Source organism: Herpailurus yagouaroundi, unplaced genomic scaffold (assembly GCF_014898765.1).
Source record: "Herpailurus yagouaroundi ecotype Mexico unplaced genomic scaffold, PumYag 199, whole genome shotgun sequence".
Lineage (NCBI taxonomy): Eukaryota > Metazoa > Chordata > Mammalia > Carnivora > Felidae > Herpailurus > Herpailurus yagouaroundi.
The window spans coordinates 12,781,600-12,799,600 of NW_024412430.1; the positions used below are offsets into that span (position 1 = coordinate 12,781,600).

Consider the following 18,001-nt stretch of genomic DNA (forward strand, 5'->3'; position numbering starts at 1 on the left):
CAGAAAAAGCAGGCAGACAGGCCGGCGGGGAGCGCGGCGCGCCGCGGGCACCTGGTGGCGGGGCGGCGAGCAGGCGAGCGGGCCCGGCGGGGAGCGGAGCGCGGCGGGCATGCGCGCGCGGGGCTCAGTCTCCGGCCTGGGCACCCGCTCCCCGTGGCCTGCAGGAGCGGTGGCCCGGTTTTAGAATCGCCGGATCCCGTTGGTCAGATCTGCCTGCTTTTTCTGGACACCCGAGCCGGCGGCTTCTCTCTGCTTGTGGAATCGCAGACAGTTCTGGAAACAGGTCGGGCTGCATATTTTGAGCGAGCGTGTTGCCCGTGTGGAGTTAGAAAGGAAAGAAAGAGGGAAGGAAGGAAGCATTCTGCTAGCGTGAGCCCAAGTATTCGGGTGCCGGCTCCTCATCAGCTCACCCCGAGGTTAGAAAAGGATTAAAGTTGAGCACCTGGTTCCAGTAGAATTTCCACGTTTTAGAAATGAAATCCAGTGTCTAAATACGAACAGGGAGAACAGCCTAATATTGTTTTAAATCAGGACACGAAGAATACATAACCTTTCTACTCCACTGCTTGGCAGTCTTTTCGTACTTTTCTTTCCAACTTTTCAGAGGAAAGAGGAGGCAAAAGGTTTACTCAGTGCCTTCACCCTATCAGGTGCAAATGCCCAGCAGTGATTGGACTAGGAAGGACAGGCAGGCAACCCAAATTTTATAAAGTGAACTGGAAATGCTTGTCCGGCAATGTGGGTTTTTACACCCAGGATAGGAGCAGGGGTACACATGGCTTGCATTTTCACTCATTGGTTTTGGGATCTTTCCACTGCTCAAAAAAAGAAAGAAAAAAAAAGCAGAGTTTGTTATTATGACTCTAGGAAAACACATTACTTAATCCTGCAATTTAAACAAACAAAAACGGCCTTGCTTTTCTGTTTGAAATGCACAGCTCAGGTCAGCAGCAAGGTCTGTGCCTTGAAAAGTTCTTGTGTTTCCTTTTCTAAATGTTTGGTTTAGCCCCAAGTTAGCATTTACTGAATGCCACATGATCCAGTGTTTAGAGTATAGGTTTGCTTTTATTTTCGTTCTCTTCTGCATCTGTTTGGACGTGTTACAAATACAAAAGGAGGTGTTCTTGGGAGATCGAATGTTTTGTCCAAAAGAAATCCAAGAGAGAAGAGTTCTCCGTTTGGGACAGGGGTGGTGGTGGTGGTGGTGGTGGTGGTTTTTAAATGGGAAGGCACGAAGAGTTGAAGTCTGCCTTCTGTGTTCTTACACACATGCTGCTAGAGTTAATCACTCATTGCCCCCGGCTTTCTCAGCAAGGAAAGGGTCAAGGCAAATTGTGATCTTGTGGTGGTGGTCAGGCCCTGGGGTGCTTTCGGCCACCATTTAGAAAGGCTGCAGTGTCTGCAAAAGACCAGTGGTGGGGAGAACTCACGTCCCGGGCTTCCTGGATCTGCACCGATGTGGTCCTTTATTCTAAGCGTTTTCACCTTTGGTGCCTCATAGTTCACTTTATAAAATAGGAGTCTTTAAAAAAAAATTGTTTTTTAATGTCTTTATTTGTGAGACACACACACACACACACACACACACACACACACACACACACACACAGAACCCGAAGCAGGTCCAGGCTCCAAGCTGTCAGCACAGAGCCCCACACAGGGCTCAAACTCACCAGCCGTGAGATCAGGGCCTGAGCCGAAGTCAGACGCTTAACCAACTGGGCCACACAGGCACCCCGAAAATAGGAGGCTTAAGGACTGTTCTCTATACCTCAATGGCCTGTAGACAACAAAAGAAATGATCTCCCTGAAAACACAAGTCTTTTCAATATGTTCTTTCCAAAAATAAAAGTAGTTGGTAAGCACTTCATATACCCTGGGATCCTTAAAACCACAGTCTCATTACATTCTTTACCAACCTTATGAGGTAAATATACTTGTCGTTTCCATTTTTACTCAGGGAGAAGCTGAAGTTCCCAGGGGTATACTCGCTTACTCACCCAACTGTCAGGTTGTAGATCCAGGATCAGAACAGACAGAAGTCCGTCAACTCTGAAATCACACTAGTTTGCCACACTGCCGAATATACAGATACTGGTTTTTATCACTGAGTGTATCACATGGCATTATAATACTCCCTTCTCGCTCTCCTAGGAAAAACAGATGATGTTCTGAACGGAGATCCTGACAAGGAACAGAAAGATCCTTACTTTGTGGAGACCCCCTATGGTTATCAGCTGGACTTAGACTTCCTCAAGTACGTGGACGACATACAGAAAGGAAACACCATCAAGAAACTCAACATCCAGAAGAGGCGAAAGCCGTCGGTGCCATGCCCGGAAAGCAGGGCCGTGCCCGGTCAGCAGGCTGTGTGGACTTCCACGGAATCCCTCTCGTCCTCCAACAGTGATGACAACAGGCAGTGTCCTCACTTCCTGGTAGCCAGAAGCCACGTTACGTCGACTCCCATCCCAAGGCCCCCTGCCCCTCTGGAGACCTCACCCCCTTTCCTTACCGTCCCAGAAAGTCGACAGCTGCCACCGCCCTCCCCTCAACTCCCAAAGCACAACCTTCATGTCACCAAGACGCTGATGGAGACCCGGAGGAGACTGGAACAGGAGAGAGTCACCATGCAGGTGGCCCCGGGTGAGTTCCGCAGGCCCAGGCTGGCCAGTTTTGGAGGCATGGGCTCCACGAGCTCGCTCTCCTCCTTCATGGGTTCCGGAAACCACAATCCTGCCGCGCACCAACTTCAGAATGGATACCAAGGCAACGGCGAGTACAGCGGCTGTGCCCCAGCCGTGGCCACCACGTCGTCCATGGGGAGCTCCATCCGCCACAGCCCCCTGAGCTCAGGGATCTCCACGCCAGTGACCAACGTGAGCCCCATGCACCTGCAGCACATCCGCGAGCAGATGGCCATTGCCCTGAAGCGCCTGAAGGAGCTCGAGGAGCAGGTGCGAACCATCCCCGTGCTCCAGGTGAAGATCTCCGTCTTGCAAGAGGAGAAAAGACAGTTGGCCTCGCAGCTGAAACACCAGAGAGCGACAGCCCAGGCCGACGCGTGCGGTGTGAGGAAGCGGTCCTACAGTGCGGGGAACGCGTCGCAGCTGGAGCGGCTCTCCGGGGCCCGGCGCAGTAGCGGCGGAGGTGAACTGTACATCGACTACGAGGAGGACGAGATGGAACGCGTGGAACAGAGCGCGCAGAGCATCAGGGAGTTCCGGCAGCTCGCGGCAGACATGCAGGCCCTGGAGCGGAAGATCCAGGACAGCAGCTGCGAGGCCTCCTCGGGGCCCCGGGGGGACGGGGAGTGCCGGTCCGTGGCTGTGGGTGCCGACGAGACCATGGACCGCGTGGTCGTGTACCGCAGGGGCTCCGCGTCCCGGAAGGATGCCGCCGTCGGGACGGCCACCGAGTCAAGGAACTGTGGGGTCGGCGTGACAGAGGCCATGCTTGGCGTGACCACGGAAGCGGACAAGGAAATAGAGCTGCAGCAGCAGACCATAGAGGCCTTGAAGGAGAAGATCTACCGCCTGGAAGTGCAACTGAAAGAAACCACCCATGACCGCGAGATGACTAGACTCAAGCAAGAGCTGCAGGCCGCGGGGTCGAGGAAGAAGGCGGACAAAGCCGTGACGGCCCAGCCGCTGGTTCTCAGCAAGATGGTGGAGGCGGTGGTGGCCACCAGAGACCAGACGGCTGGCCATCACGTGGACCTGGCGGATGCCTGTGTCGGGAGCGCCGTGCAGATGCACAGCCTGGGCGTCTCCTGCCGGCCCCGTTGTGAGAGCAGGCTCGTGGGGCCCGAGCTGCCCATGAATTGGTGGATTGTCAAGGAGAGGGTGGAAACGCACGAGCAGGGTACTGGGAGGTCCGTGGAGACGTGCGACAAGAGCGTGGGTGTGGAAATCAGCGTCTGCGAAACGGGCAGCAACACGGAGGAGTCCGTGCACGACCTGTCGCTCCTCAAGACCAACCTGAATCTCAAAGAAGTGCGATCCGTCGGCTGCGGGGATTGTTCCGTTGACGTGACTGTCTGCCCCCCGAAGGAGCTCACGTCCCGGAGCGTGAACACAGAGGCCGCTGGCCTGGTGGAGGCTGCTGTCATGGTGGTGCCTCGTACCGCGAGCCAGCACACCAGTACGGTTTGGGAGCAGGTGGACCGGGGCACCAACACCAAGGTGGTTACCCTTGCAGAATCCTGCACCAGCACTTCCCTCAGCACTTTGGACAAGCAGACCAGCACTCAGACCGTGGAGATGCGGACGGTGGCCGTAGGAGAAGGCCGCGTGAAGGATGTCAATTCCTCCACCAACACACGGTCCATCGGAGTTGGAACCGTGCTCTCTGGCACTTCTGGGTTTGACAGGCCGTCGGCCGTGAAGACCAGAGAGTCAGGCGTGGGGCAGATAAATATTAATGACAATTACCTGGTTGGTCTCAAAATGAGGACCATCGCCTGTGGCCCTCCGCAGTTGACTCTGGGGCTGGCAGCCAGCAGGAGGAGCGTCGGCGTAGGAGATGGGCCTGTTGGCGAGTTCGCGGAGAGCCCCCTGCCCCAGGCTCCTGCCGGAATGGTGACCGGCTTGGATCACTACATTGAGCGTGTCCAGAAGTTGCTGGCTGAGCAGCAGACACTGCTGGCTGAGAACTACAGCGAACTGGCAGAGGCTTTTGGGGAGCCTCACTCGCAGATCGGCTCTCTGAACTCGCAGCTCATTAGCACCCTGTCCTCGATCAACTCAGTCATGAAGTCCGCAAGTACAGAGGAGCTGAGGAACCCTGACTTCCCAAGAATGAGTCTGGGTAAAGTCACAGGTAGGTGGGTTTCTGAGGGAGCCAGGGAGGAGGGAGGGTGGGAATAATAATGTACTTCCAGGAGGTATGGGTCTTTTTAATTGCTGGAACCATTTTTTTTGGAACCGTGGAGAGAGCTTTAGAATGGTAGTGCGTAGCAGGAACACCCATAAGCAGCAAGAATCAAAACCCAGAAACAGCTCTGCTGATTCTCGTTGTCTGATGGTTTCACTGGCCTCTGGCTGAGGACTGTGGCCGGGAGCAGAAAAGCAAGCTAGCGTTGGCTGGCCTAGTGGCTATCTTCTGGGACGCACCGGTTTGCTACGACATCTTCTAGTTACTTACTTGCTCGTTTTATACAGGACAGCCTGAAAAAGTCCCACGGTTTGTAATCATAGTTACCTGTATGTGATCAATGACACATACTGGCATAAAATGTTTCTCATTAAAACTTTTACCAAGGTATGGAGCGCCTAGGTGGCTGTCGGTTAAGTGTCCCACTTTGGCTCAGGTCATGATCTCGTGTTTGTGGGTTTGAGCTGCACATCGGGCTCTGTGCTGACAGCTCAGAGTCTGGAGCCTGCTTGGGATTCTGGGTCTCCCTCTCTCTGTCTCCCGCCCCACCTCCCCATCACGCGCATGCGTGTTCTCTCTCTCTCTCAAATAAACAAACATTAAAAAAAAAAAAAAAAAGCTTAAAAACTTCTACCAAGGGAGAGCGATTCCATGAATTCACTTGCTAATTCAGCAAGTAATGATTGAATTCCTACTCCATTCCAAGCACAGTTAGAGGCTTCTGTGGTCACAATGCTTACTTTCCTGTTGAGGGCACAGGCAATAAACAGTAGACCTGCAGGATGTCAGGTGATGATCCATGCTATGAAGAAAAGAACTCCAGTTATAGGGATAGCGAGTGGAGATGGTTGGGGCCGGGGCTTGGGGTTGGGGGGAGCTCTTGGAAATGGGGTGGTCCAGAAAGGCCGCTCTGATAAGGGCGTCCGCAGCCCGAACTCAGAGAAGAGAGCCTTTCCCGTGGTTCATTTTGATAGGTGCTTACATTTTTGTCTTTCCTCTCCTCTCTTCAGGGGGATTCCTGCTCACCCCGGCTTTTCTTTAAATTGAAACTAATTGAGAAATTACCCCAGAAGGCTTTAGGACATACGATATTTCCCAGCAGGCCTCGTTAGAAGGACTTCCCTTTGCCATGTGTCTCTAATTGTGCATCTTATCATCATAGGACAGGGTTCTGTTCCTGGTTTTCCAGCTCTCTCACACCAGCATGATCTGGGGAGACAGAGTCACCCTTCTTTACCCTTTATTTGTAAAATGGGAACAGAAGGGCACCCATCCTGTAAGGCTGCCTCTGTATTCACTGCGGGAATAAGCCTTTATTGTCATTGGTGATGGTGCTAATCGTGTGTGTCCCGTGTGGCTTCTTTTGTTGACACGCTGAACTCTATTTGAGGTTTGGAAAGCTACTAAAAACACACTCTCGGGACGCCTGGGTAGGTCAGTCGATAGAGCGTCCAGCTTCAGCTTAGGTCATGATCATGCAGTTTGTGGGTTCGAGCCCCGCATCGGGCTCTGTGCTGACAGCTTGGAGCCTGGAGCCTGCTTCAGATTCTGGGTCTCCCTCTCTCTCTCTGCCTCTCCCTTGCTCACACTATGTCTCTCTCTCTCTCTCTCTCTCTCTCTCTCTCAAAAAGAAATAAAACATTAAAAAAGAAATTAAAAAAAACCCATACTCTCTACTCTAATGCTTCAGGTAAAATGAATGTTAATGCTTCAAATGCACTGTGCATTTAATTTGATATGAAAACATGTATTATAGACTGAATTGTAAGTAAACCATTAACAAAAATTTTTAATTCTTTGTTTCCCTTTACAGTCAAAAGAGTAATGATTAAAATAGGCTGAAATAGATTACTTTTATGTGTTCCTAGGTTTTCACTCTCAAACCTGAATTAATGTTAGTTTCTAGTAAACGTTCTATGCGAAGAGATAGCTTATCATAGAAGAAAAAAAATGAACATGGCAATGACAGCCGATGTGTGGGGTTTTTGCCTTTTAGAATCAAGCCTAGTAAATGTACAGAGGGGTCATTTTAGAGTAAATAGGATTAAAATGATACGTGGACTGAAGCAGTCTTAAGTAACTAATAACATGTTTGTTTCTACTTCTTTTTAAAAATCATGATGTCAGATGTGAAGTCCAAATAAAACTCTTAAATACCTCCAGACACAGATGGTACACTGCATCATCCATTATAAGAACATTTTCCTGCCAGCTTCCTCCCTCCTCCCCAAACTGGGGTTTCTATTTCACATTCCTGCCAGAAATATTTAGTTGTACCCTTGCAGTCACCCGCCTGACACCGTGAGCATCAGGAACAGGGAGAAGGTTTTGACATCCCTGTTTAGATCTGACCCCGCAAATGAACCCCGATTTAATCAGCTAAAATACAGGAGACCTACAGCATTTGAGCAAAAGTATGAATATTTTTAATAGCACTTATTTGGTCATAGTGGCAGCTCCCTCCCAGCACACAAGAGCAAATTTAAAGTGCTTCTGGGGGCGCCTGGTGGCTCAGTTGGTTGAGCATCCGACTTGGGCTTAGGTTGTGATGTCGTACTTCATGAGTTCGAGCCCCGCTTTAGGCTCTGTGCTGACAGCTCAGGTCCTGGAGCCTGCTTTGGATTCCGTGTCTCCCTCTCTGCCCCTCTCCTGCTTACACTCCATCTCTGTCTTCTCTCAAAAATAAATTAAATGTTAAAAAACATTTAAAAATAAAGTATTTCTGTAATTCACATCACATTTGTCTTCTAAAGTTCTAGTGAAGAAGGAGTCCTGTTAGGGACTCACCCAGAGCATTAAGCTTCTGTTACTCGTTATTGTTATATGGACTGAAAATTAAAGTAGCTTGTTACATACAGTAGAGCTTTTCAGCACTTGCAGGCTGTGAAGAGTGAAGACGTGTCAGAATCACTGGGACTTACCGCGGGCTCTGTAGGATACAGTATATTGTTCACTCCCAGTCTAGAATACATTTCATGTAGAGCATAGGCATTTTTTTCCCCCAATGAAAACAATGTGGAATTTGATTTTGACATCACCAAAAGAGCATAGAAATGATGCCTTACATGAACCTAGTACTTTACTTTAAGAAGTTAAGTTTGGGGCACCTGGGTGGCTCAGTCGGTTGAGCGTCCAACTTCGGCTCAGGTCATGATCTCATGGTCCGTGAGTTCGAGCCCCGCGTCGGGCTCTGTGCTGATGGCTCAGAGCCTGGAGCCTGTTTCAGATTCTGTGTCTCCCTCTCTCTCTGACCCTCCCCCGTTCATGCTCTCTCTCTGTCTCAAAAATGAATAAACGTTAAAAAAAAAAGTTAAGTTTGGCTCTGAAGCCGGACGTTCTGCGTTCAGATTCTTTTCTCGGCCACTAGGACAATTTGTCTTTGTTCCTTCGTGGGGTTGAAATGAAGATTTAATGAGTCAATAGGAGGAAAGCTTTTGGAATAGTCTGCAGCACAGAGTGTAAATGATCAATAAATGCTGGCTGTCATTGCTGTTTTAGTACTTCCAGAAATGGAAATGTAGATATGGAACAAGTGGCCCAAATGCAAATTGTACAAATGGCCTTTTGTTTCTAATCCAAGTTTTTGTCTTCATAATTCTGGCTGTCACCTTCTTCCCTCAATTATTATGCCTCCCCAACAAACAGTTTTATCAAGATAAAGATACCGGTAACAATGGGAAAACACAAAACAAACAGAATAAGTGTTCAATTCTGAGTCATTCAGAGTCTGCGTAAAAGCTAAAGCTAAAGCCTAAATTGAATTTTGTGTATTCGTTCCCAGTCCAGAGACTTCTCCATTTTTCTAGGTTGGAGATTGGAGGGCATCACTTTTTCACAGTGAAAGAACATTCTTTTTTGTAGCACCATAATGCCTAACACCCCGATTCAGTTTTTTAAAATTATAACTGAAATATGTGCTTGTAACAAATTAACAGTTCAGGAAGAGCACAAAATAAAAAGGGAAAGTCTCCTCGTGCTCTCTTGGGGTAATCCCTTGTGTGGTTGGTGTATACAGGTGTGTATGTGTGTGGCTCTGTATTTTAGAGATGTAATTTCATAACAAAAGTTGAATTGTACATACTCTATTTTTCACATAGAAGGTCACCAACATTCTTCTAGGATTCAAGAGACCTTGTCATAATTTTGACACAGCCGCAAGTTGTTGATGACCCAAGATGTTCTGTAAAGCACTTTTTTTCCTCAATGTGTCTTATTGAAAATTTTAATTCCAGTGTACTTAACATATAGTGTTAAAGTAATTTCAGTTGTGCAATATAGTGATTCAACAATTCAATACATTATTCAGTGCTCTTCATGATAAGTGTATTTTTTTAATGTTTATTTATTATATTTTTGAGAGAGAGAGAGTGAGCAGGGGAGGGGCCAGAGAGAGAGAGAGAGAGAAAGGGAGACAGAGCATCCCAAGCAGAATCCGTGCTGTCCTCACAGAGCCTGGTGCAGGGCTCAATCTCACAAGCTGTGAGATCATGACCTATGCTGAAATCAAGAGCCGATGCTTAACTGACTGAGCTACCCAGGTGCCCCAATAAGTGTATTTTTCATTTGCTTCACATATTTCACCGTCCTCCCACCCACCTCCCCTTTGGGAACCATCTGTTTTCTATATTTAAGAGTCTGGGTTTTTTTGGTCTGTCTCTTATTTTGTTTGTTCATTTGTTTTGTTCCCTAAATTCCACGTGTGAGTGAAATCATATGGTATTTGTGTTTCTCTGACTTACTTCACTTAGCATTATACCCTCTAGCTCCATCCACGTTGCTGCAAATGGCACGATCTCCTTCTTTTTATGGCTGAATAATATTACATTCTGTACATAAGCCACATCTCCTTTATCCAGTCATCAGTTGATGGACCCTTGGGCTGTTTGCATAATTTAGCTGCTGTTGATAGTGCTACAGTGAACATCAGGGTGCGTATATCTATAAAGTCCTTTTTGATTGCTGGTAGTGTGAGTTTCATGTACTTCATATTGTGTCTCTGAGCAAATACAAACAAAACTCTAACAGTGGAACTTAACTGCCTGCCGCGATTCACAGAAAACTCAACTCTTATACTCAGAAGAACTGCTTTAAAAAAATTTTTTTAATGTTTATTCATTTTTGAGAGAGCACATGCACACGAGTTGGGTAGGGGGAGAACTGCTTTTGAAATCAGCTTCGTATTTGAACTCTTGGTTATCTTGGGTTAAAAAAAAAAAAAAAAGTATGAACTTGAAATCATTCCCATAACTGTGAAAGTAATTTTGTAGAAGAGATCTGAGCCAAAGCAAAATCGGGGAAAGAAAGTCGTCACAGAAGTAACTATTTCTAGTTGGTTTTATCTTAGCTCAACTAATACACCATCTACTTGTCCTAGGTCTTGGGGTTTTTTTTTAATCGCAGTTTTTTAAAATAAGTGTTACCAGAGCGTCATGTAATCCAGACAAAATGTTTCTGAAACCCTGGGGTGTCTGATGGCATGATGGAGGGAAGGTCCTGCTGACCCGGAAGTCTGAAGAGCTGACCCGGAAGTGGCTGCTCGCGAAATTGGAAGTATTGGTTGAGAGAGGAAGCCAGGAGGCTGCCATACCCTCCGGTGTCATGAGAAGTTTGGATTCGGTTTCTCTCGCTTGATGCCCTTTGAGCAGAATTATTCTCTTAACGTACCTCTTCGCCAGGCTGCCCGTCAGATTCAGCTGGGAAACTTTTTTTCTAAAATTCATGGGTTTCCTGCTGCCTCCCACCAGCACCACCCACCGCCTGGTGGTGGCCACCCAGGCCCTGTTTCAGGGAAATGTTAGAATAAACAGCCTTAGAGCAAATCCTCTTAATCTGGGGGCCATTGCTTCATGAACTGTTTTGTGTTAGGAATTTTTGTGAAGAAACTGCATAATTTTCCTCAGATCCTCAAAAAAGGTAGCTTACGCTCAGAAAAATTGAAACTGCAGGTCTGGGACATCTGTTACAAACCTGGCGCTTAAGTACTCCAGCCCCAAGGAAAATCGTTTATAAAGGTTTAAAATCTGTCCACCACCTTTGTGAACCCTTCAGCTGACACGTGTTTGAAAATCTTACCCTCTTAAACTGATGCTTTATTATTTTAAACGGGTGCTGGTGGAATGGACAGGGAACTCCTGAAACAGATACAAGTTTATTTTAGCCTATATTCTGAATCCTAAAATATGCAGTTCATTGCTGGCCCAAGCATGCAGATTGGTAGTTTTTGAGACCTGAAGTGAGTTCTTGGATGTTCAGTCATAACCGATGAAGTGAATTTGTTGATATTGGACAGTCATCACAGCTGTTCATTCTTCCTCCAACCTACTAGTAGCTACTAGCTACTAGTTCATACTTCCTCCGGGCGGCTAGTTATTAATATGTCAGTAAAGATGCTTACAGCCTGCCCTATCCCTTTGTCTGTTCAGGTCAGTTGATAGCCATCCATTCATTGCCAGCTCTATGCAAAGTGTGTAAAGTGGTCTATGCCTTAAAGAACTTGCACTCAAATGATGTAAAGTGGTCTTTGCCTTGAAGAACTCGCAGTCCAGTTGGGAAGCCAAGATAGGTATTCCAGAAATATGAATGATCACCTATGGCGCTGTGTGTTAGCCACCAAATGTGCAAATAGAAAGGTGCTCCAAGGGTTCAGCTGCAGTCAAGTCGTCTGTCGCTGGGGGAGGAGATGAGGTCCTTGGCTGTATCTAGAAGCACACACATGCTTAACCCAAGTTTAGTCACTGCAGCCTGTCGGTGTGGGTTTTCTGGGTCAAGTCTTGGGATGGTGTGTAATTAAATGTGGGTGGGCTTGTGGTGAAGGAGAATCTGATTTTTCCTCCACTCTAGCATTTTAAGTACCCACTTTTAGATACATTCATGACAGCTGTCTGGAATGTTCCCAGGGAGATATTAAAATGGCCCTAGAAATTTTTAAGCAGCTCTGATCCTTGAAGCTCTCCAGTTCAAGTTGACTTTGTTGGTAGCCACATACATTGGTCTTTAGGCAGGGTTCCGAATATTGAGCCTCATTCAGAACGGGATTGCCCTTTTTCCTCTATCAAAGATACATACCTTCCCCCAAGAGTAGTATATACAAAAACAAACAAAAAAACAAAAACCCAGGTGATCCTTCATGAATAATTTCTACTAATGTCCTGAAACCAGTATGTGGGCTGAAAAGGGTAAATTTGTGTTCAAGCTTCTTTCTTTATGGAAAAACTAGACATATTCAGATCCCTTTGAATTCTTTGTTTTACTTGGGAAAAATACCTAGATGATGGCATGGCCTCCATAATGATTCAGACATTTCAGGCCTTCTTCCTGACAAATAAGCTCAAATCAGAATGTTTAGCTGAAATTTTAGCAAAATAACATGTTTAATACCTGGCCACAGTGTTCACAGTTGCATTTTCAGAACGCTCTTGGCATTGTAAATGAAAATGTTGGTTGGCATGCAGAAGAATTGGAATACTTTAACAGCAATTTTTAAAATCAATTTTATTCTTTAAAATCAGTTGTCTAACAAACATACACATTGCTATGTGCCAAGAACTAATATAAATTCTAGATGGAGAAATGTCACGGAGGAAACTGGAGAGGGTGATCTTGTTTAAAAAAAAAAAAAACAACACTCCTCCAGCTCTGTTTTTCATTAAAAGATTTCTCTTTTAAAATCGTTTGCTTTCAGGGCGCCTGGGTGGCGCAGTCGGTTGAACGTCCGACTTCAGCCAGGTCACGATCTCGCGGTCCGTGAGTTCGAGCCCCGCGTCGGGCTCTGGGCTGATGGCTCAGAGCCTGGAGCCTGTTTCCGATTCTGTGTCTCCCTCTCTCTCTCTGCCCCTCCCCCGTTCATGCTCTGTCTCTCTCTGTCCCAAAAATAAATAAATGTTGAAAATAAATAAATAAATAAATAAAAATAAAATTGTTTGCTTTCAGCATTTCTAAATGTTACTTTCTAAACATTCTCAAGTCAGGAACATGCAGAAAGTTTTCTCTTTAGTAATGTGACTTAGTTTTCATTATAGTTTGCCTTAGCTAGTGGAATTATCCATATATTAAATGCTACATGTACTTTAGAATTAGAATTAATATTTCCAGGTGTTCTTGTTTTTCAGAACCTTGAGACTTCTGTGACTCACTGTGTTTTAGTCACCACTCTTCTGGTCAAATCATCAAATGAGGTTCATGCACTATTGGCATCGATGGTCATTATGAGTTAAAGACTGAAGCCCAGCTGCCTCCCCGCCTGGTCCCTAACTCTCCAGGGGTGCCTCCTGTAGGAACCATTGCCACCTGGTGGGAGTTTTGAGCATCTAGGCCCCAGTGCTGGAATTATGCAGGTGTTTTGTGGGTTACTCCTGTCGTTTTGCCCATGTTGTTGGGGTAGCATTTACTGGTAGTCATGGACTTCTACAATTAATGGTCCAGAACTATTAAGTAAACTCCACTAATTCCTAACAATTCACATGGTCCAACTTGATGGACTAAATTAACCAGAGGAAAATCTAAACTCTTGTGTTCAGCAGTCAAGTTTGTTTTTATTAAGTTTAAGCTCTATGCCCAAGGTGGGGCTTGAACTCGTGACCCTGAGATGAGTTGTATGCTGTGTGGATTGAGCCAGCCAGGTGCCCCTCAGCATTCAGGTTTTGTACCCATTAATTTAATTCAGTGGTTCTCAATCCTGGCCGCACATTAGAATCACTTGAGAGCTTTTAAAAGGTACTAATAAATACTTGGGCCCACCTACAGATAGTTCATTGTGTATTTTTTACTTATTTATTTTTAAATATGTATTTTTGAGACAGTGAGAGAGCACACAAGCGGGGGAGAGGCAGAGAGAGGGAGACAGAATCTCAAGCAGGCTCCAGGGTCCGGGCTGTCAGTGCAGAGCCTGACATGGGGCTTGAACCCATGAACCGTGAGATCATGACCTGAGCCGAAGTCAGACGCTTCACCGACTGAGCCACCCAGGCACCCCTCCTCATATCTGTATTTTTTAAAGCCCCATCCGCAACTTTGGTGGTTCTGAAGTGTAGCCAGGGTTGAGGCTGTTGAATTTTGTTGTTCTCTGTACTTTGGTTTCCTTGGCTGCATCGTACCTGCGTTGTACTTGAACACAGCAGTCATTTGTCAGCCTTGTGCTGGTGCGCCTGTCCTTGTGTGTGCCTTCTAACTACCATGCGTCCTTATCAAGTTCGGACAGTTGTGTGTGGGTCATTCAGGAGCAGCCAGAGTTTCAGCCCTCCCTGAAAAGCATTTTCTGGCCATAAAAGTGACACATTCCTTCCGGTTTCAGCAAATGAGAACTAGTTTAGCATTTAATGTTGTTCTTTGCCTTGCTGATTAGTCTGAACAGAACCCCCGTGACTTCCCATCAAATGATATAGGCACGCATTGTTCTCAGCCCTGAAGGAGACAGCAGCTAAGAGTATAGCATGGAGCCAGGAGCTGGCGTGCTCGTGGACGAGACACGTGTAAAACAGAGGATGGGCATACTTTGGTCTGGACGGTCGAGCGCTGCAGGACATTGAGGGAGAAAAGAGACCTCTGTGAGATGGCACCAGAGGAAAGACGCTCTAGAAATAGAATCCTGGCGAGCCTTGAAAGGTGTATGGTCAGGGTTCAGGTGGTGAAGGTCGCTGAAATTCCAGGCCTGTAGAATAGTCTAGTAAAGAAGGGCACAGAGGTGGGAGTGATTACATCACACGAGCACTGTGAACACCTAGAGGGTAGGAATAGTTGAGCAGTAGAACTCCCACAGGCAAGATGAAGCCACCCGTTCATTACAAAGGACCCTCACATGCCCACCTGAGGGCTTGGCCCTGCACGGGAGAAGTTCTCCGAAGCCTTTGTCTACACATCTGAGCTCTGGTGAGAAGGAGCGATGGCCTCTGGTGGGCGGACTGTCCACAAAAGCCGGCATGGGCAGTGTGGATTTTCTCCATTGTTAGGAATGTCCTGTATCTTCCGGAGGAAAGTGGTTATGCAGGTGTATGCATGTACCGAAACTCGTCAGACTACATGGTGGTGCATTTTCTTCTATTGAAATTATACCTCACGTTACAAATATTTTTTGAAAGATGTGGTTAAAAAGAAGAAAGAAATCTATGGATCCAAAAACTTAAAAACCAGAGTAGCCAGTGGAAATTTATGACAAAGATTTGAATTCAAATACCTTACAAAAGTTTTTTGAGAGACCATCAGAGAAATTTGAATACTGAGCAAATATGCAATAATCTTTTTTAAAAACATTTTTTAATGTTTATTTATTTTTGAGAGAGAGAGTGAGAGTGAGGGAGGGGCAGAGAGAGAGGGAGACACAGAATCCGAAGCAGGCTCCAGGCCCTGAGCTGTCAGCACAGAGCCCGACGCGGGGCTCAAACCCACGAACGGTGAGATCATGACCTGAACCAAAGTCAGACACTTAACTGAGCCAACCAGATGCCCCTGCAATAAGCTTTTGTTTAAAATTTTTTTAGATTTGAAAGTTTTAATGCTGTAATTATTTTTAAGAGCCCTTTATTTTAGGAACGTATACTAAAATAGTTATGGATGAGAGTGGTAAGCCCTCTAGTTTTTGCATCCCAGTAATCCTGAGTGTCGGTGGAGGAGTCTAGGTGAGGCCAGGTAGCTCCCACGGTTGTTGAAGCCCTTAATGGGCACGCAAGGATTTGTTCTGCTGGCGTCTAATTTTGTATGTGCTTGTGGTTTCAGTAATAATAAAAAACTGTTGGTGTATTTGCATTGTAAAAGTCCTCACTGGTTCTTGAATAGGAGCGTGCTTAGTGAGTGTTTGTCCAGGAAGAGTGTGCTGGCACTCGGGGATTATAACTGCTGAGACGTGGGAGAGGAGGTGACTGCAGTAATTTCGCAACAGTGATGAGTGGGGTTGGAGAAGGAGGGACAGAGGCAAAGGCCCTGCGTTGTTTACTTCACTTAAAGTAAGTCAGAGGCGCTCTAGACGTTTCCTGTTTGATGTTGGGGGAGCACATTAGGTCAAAAGGGCACTAAGTATGATTTGGAGGGCTGCATTCAATGTTGCCTATGTATGCAGGGGAGGAAGGTGGGTTTGTGGAGTCCCCGAGGGAGGCCCATGCCCGCAGTGCTAGCAGAGGGCACTGGTGCTGTTGATTCACGGACAGAATTAAGAAACGTGGGTTCTGGTCCAGCTCCGAAGTCAACGAATGTCCCTGGCTTTCAGAATTCTTAGCTTGGATAAATGACAGTTAAAATTGAGGTGGTAATGCCCCACTGTGACTATTTTGCCTCCCTCCACTTTTTTTTTATTAGGGGGTCATTGTTTGAAACCAGTACTTTTGAAAGTGGGCCACCTGCATCAGCGTCTCTTGGGACAGCACCGTGGAGATGTCAGAAATGCCCACCACTGGGCCCCATCCCAGTTCTGTAGAATGATGTCACAGCAGCAGGTGCTTGGGAACCTGCACTTTAACAGATATCCCAGATGATTGGTATCAACAGTGGAGTTTGAAGAGAACAGTTGTAGAATCTTATCATGGTTCTTTTTTTCCTAATTGACTTAGAATACAAGCAGTATTTAAATGTCTTTTCTTCTAAGGATCTAAGGGATTTCAGAACTTGAAGAGAGAGAAAGTTGTGATCAGATTCTTACCATAGCACATTGTGGGTAGATTTAAGTTTTTTATTTGTATTAGTAAGTTAGGTTTACAATACATAATTTAGGAAATAAACACAATGAAGAAAACATAACAACCTAGAATTCTTTGGCCTTGGAAAAGAAGTGTTAAGCAGGTTTATTCTAGATCCTTCCAGACTTCTTCTAATATGTATACATATAGTCATTCACCAAAATAAGTATTTTCTCTGAACAATTTAATAACTTATTTTTTTTTTCAACATTTATTCATTTTTGGGACAGAGAGAGACAGAGCATGAACGGGCGAGGGGCAGAGAGAGAGGGAGACACAGAATCGGAAACAGGCTCCAGGCTCCGAGCCATCAGCCCAGAGCCCGACGCGGGGCTCGAACTCCCGGACCGCGAGATCACGAGATCCCGCGAGATCGCGAGATCGTGACCCGGCTGAAGTCGGACGCTCAACCGACTGCGCCACCCAGGCGCCCCAATAACTTATTTTTAAAACTCACTAACACACTGGGGCACCTGGGTGGCGCAGTTGGTTAAGCGTTCACCTCCTCAGCTCAGGTCGTGATCTCACAGTTTGTGGGCTCAAGCCCCGCATTGGGCTCAGCACTGACAGAGCAGAACCTGCTCGGGATTCTCTGTCTGCTTCTCTCCTTGCCCCTTCCTCACTTGGGCCCTCTCTCAAAATAAAATAAAGTTAAAAAAAAAAAAAACAACTCCGTTAATACATTATGCTCATCTTTCTGTGCTAATAAATGTCCACCCACGTTAACATTTTTTAAAATTGTTTTAAGTTTATTTGAGGCGGGGGGGGGGGGCAGAGAGAGAAGGGAGAGAGAATCCCAAACAGGCTCCGCACTGTCCGCACAGAGCCTGATGTGGGGCTCGAACCTACAAACCATGAGATCATGACCTGAGCCGAAACCAAGAGTCAGGTGCTCAACCTACCGAGCCACCCGGGTGCCCCTCTGCACCAACATTTTTCATGGCTGCCTAGAATTCCTTTGTGTCAACATACCACAGCTTATTTCACTGGTTTCTTATTGGCATACTGCGGTATCTGCCTCTTCACTGTTTTACTCATGCGGACAATAAACATCCTTCTGTGTCTTTTTGTACCTCCTTAGGATAAAATTTCTAGAAACAAATTGCTAGGCAAAGCATTTTCTTACTCTTTTCTTAAAGTGATTTTGAACAGGGACGCCTGGGTGGCTCCGTCACTTGAGTGTCCGACTTTAGCTCAAGTCACGATCTCATGGTTCTTGAGTTGGAGCCCCACATTGGGCTTTGTGCTGACGGCTCGTAGCCTGGAGCCTGCTTTGAGTTCGGTCTTTCTGTCTGTCTCTCTACTCCTCTGCCCACTCATGCTGTGTGTCTCATAAAGAAGTAAGGAAAGAAAGAGAGAGAGAGAGAGAGAGAGGGAGGGAGGGAAGAAAGAGAAAGAAAGAAAGAGAAAGAAAGAAAGAAAGAAAGAAAGAAAGAAAGAAAGAAAGAAAGAAAGAAAGAAAGAAA

The 18,001-nt window shown here is 46.4% G+C and overlaps 1 protein-coding gene across 7 annotated transcripts in view; it reads left to right on the forward strand.

The window, feature by feature from the left end:
* Positions 1-18,001, forward strand: part of KANK1 (KN motif and ankyrin repeat domains 1) — a 210,569-nt gene that overhangs the window by 174,891 nt on the left and 17,677 nt on the right. For 6 of the 7 annotated variants that reach the window (XR_005782834.1, XM_040449427.1, XM_040449429.1 and 3 more), the window contains one exon: positions 2,155-4,821. Coding sequence is in view for 6 of the 7 variants with exons in the window: in XM_040449427.1 (XP_040305361.1) it covers positions 2,155-4,821 (2,667 nt within the window). In the remaining variant the exon portion in view is untranslated. Of the gene's footprint in view, positions 1-160; positions 284-2,154; positions 4,822-18,001 lie in introns of those variants that run through there. The other variant, XM_040449426.1, reaches the window with a different exon arrangement.